At 56.7% G+C, this 10779-nt stretch overlaps 1 protein-coding gene across 1 annotated transcript; it reads left to right on the top strand.

The window, feature by feature from the left end:
- Positions 1-4533: 4533 nt before the first annotated feature.
- CAMP (cathelicidin antimicrobial peptide) lies at positions 4534-6744 on the top strand. The gene is made up of 4 exons (XM_080673919.1): positions 4534-4869; positions 5913-6020; positions 6140-6211; positions 6547-6744. The coding sequence occupies exons 1-4, from the start codon at positions 4666-4668 to the stop codon at positions 6685-6687; spliced, it is 525 nt and encodes a 174-aa protein (XP_080530045.1). The 5' UTR covers positions 4534-4665; the 3' UTR covers positions 6688-6744.
- Positions 6745-10779: the final 4035 nt, after the last annotated feature.

Below are 10779 nucleotides of genomic sequence, written 5' to 3'. Positions count from 1 at the left end.
ATCTGACCCACCTGCAGGCAGGGCTCCTTGAGCCAGGACCTGGGCCCCCCGCCCCCCACAGAGTGGCTGACTTGGCAGGTCTGGAGCGAGGCCCCAGAATTTCCATTTCTTTCTTTCCTTTTTAATCTTCACCTGAGGATATTTTTTTCCATTGCTTTCTAGAGAGAGTGGAAGGGAGGGAGGAGAGGGGAAGAGAGAGGGAGAGAGAGAGAAGCACTGACGTGAGAGAGACACATGTATTGGTTGCCTCCCGCACCCACCAGGGCTGGGGGACCTGCAAGAGAGTTCTGTGTCCTTGGCCTGAAATCGAACCCACGCACTTTGGTCTGCAGGCGGACGCTCTAACCACGGAGCCCCCGGCCAGGACGCCGTTTCTTTGAGCTGTTGTTGCTGTGTGTGTGTGTGTGTGTGTGTGTGTGTGTATGTGTGAGTGTGTGTGTGTGAGTGTGTGTGTGAGTGTGTGTGAGTGTGTGTGTGAGTGTGTGTGTGTGTGAGTGCATGTGTGTGTGTGAGTGTGTGTGTGTGTGAGTGTGAGTGTGTGTGTATGAGTGTGTGTGTGTGAGTGTGTGTGTGTGCATGTGTGTGTGCATGTGAGTGTGTGTGTGTGTGAGTGTGTGTGCATGTGAGTGTGTGTGTGTGAGTGTGTGTGTGTGTGAGTGTGTGTGTGTGTTTTGAATTTCCATTTCTAACAAGTTCCCAGGAGTTGTGACGCTCATGGTCTGAGGCCCACACTTTGAGAACCACTGTGTGAAAGCTTCCTGGGGAGCTGTCAGATTTCCCCCTTTCTGATCTGGACTCCCCTAGAATCTTCTTTATTTTATTTTATTTTTTAATATATTCTATTGATTTTTTTACAGAGAGGAAGGGAGAGGGATAGAGAGCTAGAAACATCGATCAGCTGCCTCCAGCACACCCCCCACTGGGGATGTGCCCGCAACCAAGGCACACGCCCTTGACCAGAATCGAACCCGGGACCCTTCAGTCCGCAGGCCGACGCTGTATCCACTGAGCCAAACTGGTTAGGGCTAGAATCTTCTTTAAAAAAAAAAAAAATCCCTCTTTATTAGATAGGATCCCACGAGGCACAGTAAGGGCGTGGGCAAGATGTCTACAACGTTCTTGCGGGTTTCCAATCTGCTCACTTACAGGCACCTGGTCAAGCTTTGTCTACTGGCTGCACCTCCCGCAGTCCTTATCACTCAGCCACGTGGGACCACAGGTTCGGACCATAAGGTCAAGCGTACAACCACAGCCTCTGGCTGTAACCGTGCTGGGACTTGCACGTGGCTTTGCCACGAGAGGATTGTGCCCTCTCCTTAGTCCCAGGCTTGAACCTGTCCAAACACTGTAGTCACTCTCCACAGAAAATCATTGATCAGCTGCCCCCTGCATGCCCCACACCGGGGATCGAGCCCACAACCTGGGCATGTGCTCTGACTGGGAATCGAACCCTGACCTCCTGGTTCATAGGTCGATGCTCAAATCCTGAGCCATGCCGGCTGGAACCCCCTAGAATCTTCTGATCACCTTGTTCATGAGATGAGCCATTATGAAAAAGGCACGCTGGGGAGAGCCCCCTCCCTCCCCACGAGAGAGGGCGGCCATGGCTTCTGAGGGTCTGATCAGCTTCCCTACCTCCGTGGCGGACACCCACCCGCACCCACCGGCCGGCTGGGGCTCAGTCCTGGAGGCTGGGCAGCCTGGACCCTGTGCTGTGGTCCAGAGGGAAGGCGACCCCGGGCCCCAGTCTGACTTGCAGCCGTCGGAGGACCTGTGGACGCCCCCGGGCTCTGCTGATGCCGAGTGGAGGAGTGTGCAGGGCTGGCCGCGGCCGAGGTCCCTTCGCCAGCGGGAGAGGCGCGCTGAGGGTGTGGGGTCTGGCCTAGAGGAAGCAGGACTGGGCAGGTCCCATGCCCTCGTCTAAGGACGAGCACTGATGCCTTCTTCTCACCTGGCTTGGCTCCTCGGGGACCCTGAAGCCAGAACAAAAGGGGAGGGACCCAGAAGAGACCTGAGGGGTCGGCTGTACTGCGCTGACCTTCCTCCCGGCCACTGTCCAGGGCGCCATGCGCAAGCCCGGCTTGATCAAGCGCCGCTGGGGCAATCCCGGCTGTGAAACCAGGTTGCACACAAGCCCATTTCTCCTTCCTTCTCCCGAGGCCGCGTGCGCAACGGCACCTTCACGCCGCCGCCCTTCCCAGCCCTGTCCGAGCCCCAAGAGGCCCCCGGCCAAGAGGCCTCCCCAGGGGAGCGGGCCTGCATGTCCGTGCTGCCCTGGGCCCTCTGGCACGCGGCTGCACCTCTCCCAGGGAGCTCTCTCCCCTCCAGCCGCCCGGCCTGTCTCCACGAGAGCACGAATCGGGAGCCGTTTGGGATCAAATCGGAGGAGACTTCCCGCAGGCGGCGGCAGCAAGAGGAGATGGTGGCCACCTGCGTCTGGCTGGAGGTCGGGAAGGCGTCCCTGGTGGCCCGGCGTGCCAGGCAGAGGGGGAGAGCAGGAGGCTCCCCGGGCCTCGTGGTGGGCCTCGTGGTGGGGTGTATGCGGCAGCCTGGGGCCTGCAGGGCTGCGGGGGAGGGCAATGGGAGCAACGAGACTCCAGGCCCTGCCCGGCTGGCTGGCGTGGCTCAGGGGCTGAGCATCGACCTGTGAACCGGGAGGTCAGAGTTCCATTCCCGATCAGCGCACAGGCCTGGGGTGTGGGCTCCATCCCCAGTGCGGGGCATGCAGGAGGCAGCTGATCCATGATTCTCTCTCATCATTGATGTGTCTATCTCTCTCCCTTCCTCTCTGAAATCAATAAAAATACATTAAAAACAAAAACAAAAAACTCCAGCCCTGACCGGTTTGGCTCAGTGGATAGAGCGTCGGCCTGCGGACTCAAGGGTCCCAGGTTCGATTCCGGTCAAGGGCATGTACCTTGGTTGCGGGCACATCCCCAGTGGGGGGGGTGCAGGAGGCAGCTGATGGATGTTTCTCTCTCAACGATGTTTCTAACTCTCTATCCCTCTCCCTTCCTCTCTGTAAAAAATAAAATATTAAAATATATTAAAAACCAAAAAAAAACAAAAAACTCCAGGTTCTGATGCCGGCGGAGGAGGGTAGGGGGGCTCCTGAAAGTGGGGGAGGGGGGTGAAATGGGTCATCAACAGCCAAAGGAGCCCCGTGACCATGGTGACCATGGTGAGGATGGTGACAATGGTGAGGGTGGTGAGGATGGTGAGGATGGTGAGGATGGTGACGATGATGAGGATGGTGAGGATGGTGACAATGGTGAGGATGGTGAGGATGGTGAGGATGGTGAGGATGGTGACGATGATGAGGATGGTGAGGATGGTGAGGATGGTGAGGATGGTGAGGATGGTGAGGATGGTGACGATGGTGAGGATGGTGATGATGGTGAGGGTGGTGAGGATGGTGAGGATGGTGAGGATGGTGACGATGGTGAGGATGGTGAGGGTGGTGAGGGTGGTGAGGATGGTGAGGATGGTGAGGATGGTGAGGATGGTGAGGATGGTGAGGGTGGTGAGGATGGTGAGGATGGTGACGATGGTGAGGATGGTGAGGATGGTGAGGATGGTGAGGGTGGTGAGGATGGTGAGGATGGTGAGGATGGTGACGATGGTGAGGATGGTGAGGATGGTGAGGGTGGTGAGGATGGTGAGGGTGGTGAGGATGGTGAGGATGGTGAGGATGGTGAGGATGGTGACCATGGTGAGGATGGTGAGGATGGTGAGGATGGTGAGGATGGTGAGGGTGGTGAGGGTGGTGACCATGGTGAGGATGGTGACGATGGTGAGGATGGTGAGGATGGTGACGATGGTGAGGGTGGTGACAATGGTGAGGATGGTGACAATGGTGACAATGGTGACGATGGTGAGGGTGGTGAGGATGGTGACGATGGTGAGGGTGGTGAGGATGGTGACAATGGTGAGGATGGTGACAATGGTGATGATGGTGACGATGGTGATGATGATGACAATGGTGAGGATAGTGACGATGGTGACCATGGTGAGGATGGTGAAGATAGTGAGGATGGTGAGGATGGTGACCATGGTGACGATGGTGATGATGGTGACCATGGTGAGGATGGTGACCATGGTGACGATGCTGAGGATGGTGACGATGGTGACCATGGTGAGGATGGTGACCATGGTGACGATGCTGAGGATGGTGACGATGGTGACCATGGTGAGGATGGTGAGGATGGTGAGGATAGTGACGATGGTGACCATGGTGACGATGGTGAGGATAGTAAGGATGGTGACGGTGGTGAGGATGGTGACGATAGTGACCATGGTGAGGATGGTGACGATGGTGAGGATAGTGACGATGGTGACCATGGTGAGGATGGTGATGATGGTGACGATGGTGACTGTAGTCTGGGGCAACCTGGAGCCTGGAGGAGGTGGCGTCTGGAGCTCGTGGCTGCACTTCAGAGGGGAGGAAGCAAGGCGGTGCAGGGGGCGAGGGGGAGGGTGGCCGAGGGGAGTGTCCCAGGAGGAAGAAGGAGCAGGTGGGGAGATGGGGAAACCATTTCTTCACGTTGCACAGGAGCCGACCTCGCCCACCGTGCAGCAAGCCTGTGAGGCAACAGGGAGCTGAGGCAAGCCCCGCCGCCTGCATAAGGAGGGCCCTGCCTGCTGGGGGGGACTCGACTCGGGGACATGGAGACCCAGAGGAACAGCCTGTCCTGGGGGCGCTGGTCACTGCTGCTGCTGCTGCTGGGCCTGGCCATGCCCATGCCTCCGGCCGCCGCCCAGGCCATGAGCTACCAGGAGGCGGTGCGCCTGGCTGTGCAGGGCTTCAACATGCGCTCCCTGGAGACCAACCTCTACCGCCTGCTGCATCAGGATCCGCAGCCGCAGGGCGTGAGTGGGGGGGAGGGGGGCGGGAGGGCCTCTGCTCTGGCCTCCCTGCTGCTCCCTGGCTTCTGCTGGGCCGCCCTCAGGGAGGCTGCTCCCTCCCAGGGGTCCCCCCTCCTCTGGGGGCACCTCCCAGGGCTGTGTCCCCTCCCAGAGGGCCGCCCCCACCTGGGACGCTATTCTGTGCAATGAGGAGCCCCCTCCCACCTCACCCCTCTCCCCCATTCAGGCTTCAGGGCTTCTGGGAGTCCCTGGGAAGAAGGGGGTCATGGGGCTGGGGTGTGACTTCCCTGCTTTATTTATTTATTTATTTTTAAAAATATATTTTGTTTGTGTTTTGTTTTATTATTATTTTAAAATCCTCACCCGAGGATATTTTCCCCCCATTGATTTTTAGAGAGAGTGGAAGAGAGAGGGAAAGACAGAAACATCGATGTGAAAGAAACACATCGATGGGCTGCCTTCTGCACGAGCCCCGACCAGGGCCCAGGCCAGGGAGGAGCCCGCAACCCAGGCCTGTGCCCTTGGCCGGAATCGAACCCGGGACCCTTCGGTCTGCAGGCCGACGCTCTATCCACTGAGCCACACCGGCCAGGGCTAAAATAGATTTTTATTGATTTCAGGGAGGAAGGGAGAGGGAGAGAGATAGAAACATCCATGATGAGAATCACTGATCAGCTGCCTTCTGCACGCCCCCTCCTGGGATGGAGCCCACACCCCAGGCCTGTGCCCTTGACCGGGAATCGAACCCAGGACTGAAGGCGCCCTGAGCCAAACTGACCAGGGCACGTCCCTGCTGCTTTGAGTGTCCTGCTTGCTCACCTGCCTCCCACAGAGGCAGGGCCCTTCCCCCAGGAGGCCCTGAGCTCCGGGTCCCCCTGGAGCTGGCGGGGTCTGCTCCGTGCTGAGTGCTGGGTGTGGGCGGGAGCGGGCTCTGACCTCTTACCCCTGCCCCCAGTGTTTTCTTTGGAGGGGGTGGGGCAGGGGCTCAAACCAGAGGAAGCCGGCAGAGGCCCACCCCTGGCCTCCCCACCTCCTCTCCCGGCCAGGACCTGAACCCAGACACCCCCAGGCCCGTGAGCTTCACCCTGAAGGAGACTGTGTGCCGCAAGATGACACAGCAGCCCCCCGAGGAGTGTGACTTCAAGGAGAACGGGGTGAGCTGGGGGTGGGCGCCCACAGATGCTGACCGAGAGGCCTCCGGGGCTCATTCCCAGAGGCGGGGAGGCGGGGAGGTCACAGCACCAGGGCGCGGTGTGACCTGTGCCCCTTGCAGCTGGTGAAAGAGTGTGCGGGGATGGTCACCCTGGACCAGGACAACGGCTACTTCGACGTCACCTGTGACGAGGTGAGCGGCCCCTTCTGAGGCGGGGGGTGGGGGTGGGGGCGATGGGTGGCGCCTGGAGCATCCTGGGGACTATGGTGTGGTCCTCGCCCAGGAACTAACGTGTTAGAAAGGCACCCTCCCAGGCTCCCCCAGACCTGCTGCCTCAGACTCCGGGGTGAGGCCCAGCAATTGGCATGCAACCACCTTCCGGAAGATTCCTGCTGAGGCTGGGGAGCCGCTCACGGAGGGGGACGAGCTTTCAGCCCTGCTCCGCCGCCTCGGCTCTGCTGGGGTGGGCTGTGTGCCCTGGGTAGCCGCTCGCCATCTGAGGGCCTCATTTTCCTCCCCGTGCACAGATCAAGAATGTCAGGTTCAACGCCCGGAAGCTGGGCGAGCTCATCAGGAGAGGTGGAAAGAAGCTCGGGGGGAAGATCGAGGGGATTGGCAGGAGGATCAAGGACTTTTTCACGAACCTTCTGCCCAGGGAGGAGTCCTGAGGGGGTGTGGCCCCGGCCCCGGCCTCCGGGCTCTGACAATAAAATCCCGGGAAAGCAGCTTCTCTGGCTTCACTGTCCCGCGCGTGGCCGTCTCTCGCTCACCGGATGAAGTCTGTGGGCCTCTGTTTCTCTCTCTTCCTGAAAATCAGTAAATCGGGGGGCGGGGGCGGGGGGGGGGGGCGGGGAGAAGCCTTGGGCGGTGGCTCCGTTGATGGATTGGAGCATCATCCTGTGCCAAAAGGGGGCGGGGTCCTCCCCGCTCAGGCACAGACCGTGGTCTCAGGGTCCATCCCTGGTCCGGGTGCATCTGGGAGGCAACCAGTCAATGTCTCTCTCTCTCTCTCTCTCTCTCTCTCAAAATCAATAAAAATAAAAACAAACCCTTGGGTGAGGGTTAAGGCCGGCATGGCTCAGTGGTTGAGTGACCAGGAGGTCTCAGTTCGATTCCCGGTCCGGTTGTGGGCTCCATCCCCAGTGGGCGGCGTGCAGGAGGCAGCCGATCCGTGATTCTCTCTCATCACGGATGTTTCTCTCCCTCCCTTCCTCCCCCACCTTCCTCTCTGAGATCAATAAACATATATGAAGATAAATACATAAAAGCAATAAGCACATATCCTCAGAGGATGAAACAAACAAGCCAGACCCTGGCGGCTCCCCGTGGAGCCCGCCCCAGCCTGCCGGCCTCCGGGAGCCGCCAGGAGAAGGCGCTGCAGACACGGGGCCTGCCCGACCAACCGACCGACCGATGCTTCCCGCACCTGGAGAGGCCCTTCTGCTGAGGATTCCTTGTTACTTCATGTGTGTGTGGGGGGCAGGGAGGGGAGGGAGAAGGAGGGATGAAGGAGTGCAAGGGGGCACCCCAGAAAGCACCCACTAAACTGACATGACTACCGGGGCCGCTTGGGGCTTCTCACGACGGCGAACCCCGGGAAGGGAGCCCGCACACTCACGCAGGCGCTCGGCCCGAGGACCGGGAGTCGCTGACATCGTTGCTCCCTGAGGAGCAGGGGGAACACCCCTGAACCCCGGGACTCCGTGCAGCGCTTCCCCACCAAGGGATAACCCTCAGCGTAACCCCACAGGGGATCACCGGCAACGTGTGCTCAGCAGCCAGCGCCTACGGGGGGGCGCGGGGGGAAGCAGCCGAGGGCCAGGCCCCCTAGCACAGCGGGCGCCGACCTTCCGGACTCACGGGCCACCAGTGTCCAGGGACCACCGCTTGGCGACCGCTGACTTAGAGAGAAAGGGCTGCGCAGCCCCAGCAGGTGAGCACCTCAGACCTGCAAGTGCTGGTTCTAGGGGAAGGATTATAATCCATAAAGGAGGGAGATAAGAACCATTACGGAGATCGTCCAAAGGACTTGTATGCATGCATATAAGCATAACCAATGGACACAGTCCGTAGGGGGCTGGGACAGGTCAATGGGACGGCGGCGGGGGGAGGGAGACATATGTAATACTTTCAACAATAAAGAATTTATTTAAAAAAAATCAGTGGATAGAGCGTCAGCCTGCGGACTGGAGGGTCCCAGGTTCGATCCCAGTTAAGGGCACATGCCTGGGCTGCAGGCTCGATCCCCAGTGTGGGGTGTGCAGGAGGCAGCCGATCCATGATTCTCTCTCATCATTGATGTTTCTCTCTCTCTCTCCTTCTCCCTTCCTCTGAAATCAATAAAGAAATATACTAAGCCCTAACTGGTTTGGCTCAGTGGCTAGAGCGTCCGCCTGCGGACTGAAGGGTCCCAGATTCGATCCCGGTCAAGGGCACATGCCCAGGTCGCGGACTCAATCCCCAGTAGGGGGCGTGCAGGAGGCAGCCGATCAATGATTCTCATCACTGATGTTTCTCTCCCTCTCTGAAATCAATGAAAATATTAAAAAATAAAATAACTCTTCCTTTAAAAAAAAAAAGAATCCATTATAGCCTCAGATCTAATTGCGGCAGAATGAGTTTCCCCCCAATAATGCACTTATGTTGAGTCTTTTTTTTTTTTAATCCTCACCCGAGGATATTTTTCCATTGATTTTTTTCTTCTCTCTCTCTCTCTCTCTTCATTATTTTTACTTTACTTTATTTTATTTATTTTTCCCCCATTGATTTTTAGAGAGAGTGGAAGAGAGAGGGAAAGACAGAAACATCGATGTGAAAGAGACACATCGATGGGCTGCCTTCTGCACGAGCCCCGACCAGGGCCCAGGCCAGGGAGGAGCCTGCAACCCAGGCCTGTGCCCTTGACCGGAATCGAACCCGGGACCCTTCGGTCTGCAGGCTGACGCTCTATCCACTGAGCCACACCAGCTGGGGCTTATGCTGAATCTTAGATAGAAGCTGTGGCTGAGCCAGATCCCTGGCTCTGTGGTAGATACGCTGAGCTCCGTGCAGAGCATGTGCACAGCCACGCACGACTGGGGGAGGGCAGCCGTGGGCCACCGTCAGACCCCACCTCCCCGCCCGGCGTGGCTGCACCCGGGGGAAAGGAGAGCGGTCCTTCAGGATTCCATTTCTCCGGGCTCCTCTCCCGGCAAGTGCAGGAAGCCGGGAAGCAATATGCAAATGTGGACCCGCCACGGAGTTCCGTCTCCCTTGAAGGCTAGACCATGGGCGGGCGATGGAGTGCAGCAGGCCAATGCTCAGCCTCCGAGCCTCTCGGTTGGGGCCAGGTGTCCACAGGGGTGACCAGCTCAGCACCCCATTCTTGGGTTGGCTTTCCCTTCCCTGCTTTATCCTCAGGGTCTTTACACTCCTGTTTTCTGAGATCCTAGTCCAGGGGTGGGCAAACTTTTTGACTCGAGGGCCACAATGGGTTCTTAAACTGGACCGGAGGGCCGGAACAAAAGCATGGATGGAGTGTTTGTGTGAACTAATATAAATTCAAAGTAAACATCATTACATAAAAGGGTACGGTCTTTTTTTTGTTTTGTTTCGATAGTTTTATTCATTTCAAACATTTTAACAAGAAGAATGTAAACACTAATTATTATAATTTGAAACTTCAAAAAATGGAGGAATCATAGCACAATAACATACCTTCTATTGAAGATGGCAAAGGCAAAATAAAATTGCCTAACAAAGGAAAGGTACAAAAGCCTTTCAAATTAAACTTAAATATAATAAAATAATTTAAAACTAAAACAAATAGAAAAGAACAACATGTGTAAACAGTAAATTAAACATTTTCTTTAGTGCAACTTCCAAATTATGCCCGGGACGTAGATGTAGATGGCAATGTAGACGGGGTTGAAAGGTTTTTGGTCTTTAAAACATCAACTTCAGTGGGAACAGTGTTATTGGTCTCATTTCTAGCTAATGCTCTGATCCTGTGCTCTCCAGGGCGTGTCTCCCTACATCACCACGATAACGTGTCTCCGCATTCCCAGGGTGATGTCGGGGGACGCGTCCGCGGGCATTACAAGGAGCCTCTGGAAGATGGAGAGGTTGTTCCTTCTACTGAATGGGGATATAAATCCGCCCACTCAGAAGAAGGAGCTGCGGCCGTGTTTCCCGACGTTGCCATGTTAACACTGCTGCTGGTGAAGGAGCGGAGGGGAGAGCAAGAGAACCCTCCGCTCTTTCGGCTCCGAGGGCCGGATAGAACAGCCGAACGGGCCGGATCCGCCCTGCGGGCCGCAGTTTGCCCACGGCTGTCCTAGTCCCTCCTGCCTCTCAGGAATTTCATAGTAGTGATTACAAATTTCATGTATTGTAAACCAATCCCTCTCAACTAACACAAAAGTCACATATTCATTCCTTTTATTTTTAAAATATATATATTTTTTTATTGATTTCAGAGAGGAAGGAAGAGTGGGAGAGAGAGAGAGAGAGAGAAACATCCATGATGAGAGAGAATCATGGATCGGCTGCCTCCTGCACGCCCCACACTGGGGATGGAGCCAGCAACCCAGGCCTGTGCCCTGACCAGGAACCAAACCATGACCTCCTGGCTCATAGGTCAGTACTCAACCCCTGAGCCACACTGGTTTGGCTTGATTCCTTTTATTAGCTAGATCCAGAACAGACAAATCCTTAGGAACAGAAAGCGGATTAGTGTTTCACAGGGGATGGAAGGGGTGAGGAATGGGGAGATGACTTCA

Source organism: Plecotus auritus (assembly GCF_963455305.1).
Source record: "Plecotus auritus genome assembly, chromosome: 6".
In the NCBI taxonomy this organism is placed as follows: Eukaryota; Metazoa; Chordata; class Mammalia; order Chiroptera; family Vespertilionidae; genus Plecotus; species Plecotus auritus.
This window is presented reverse-complemented; position numbering and strand designations above follow the sequence as displayed.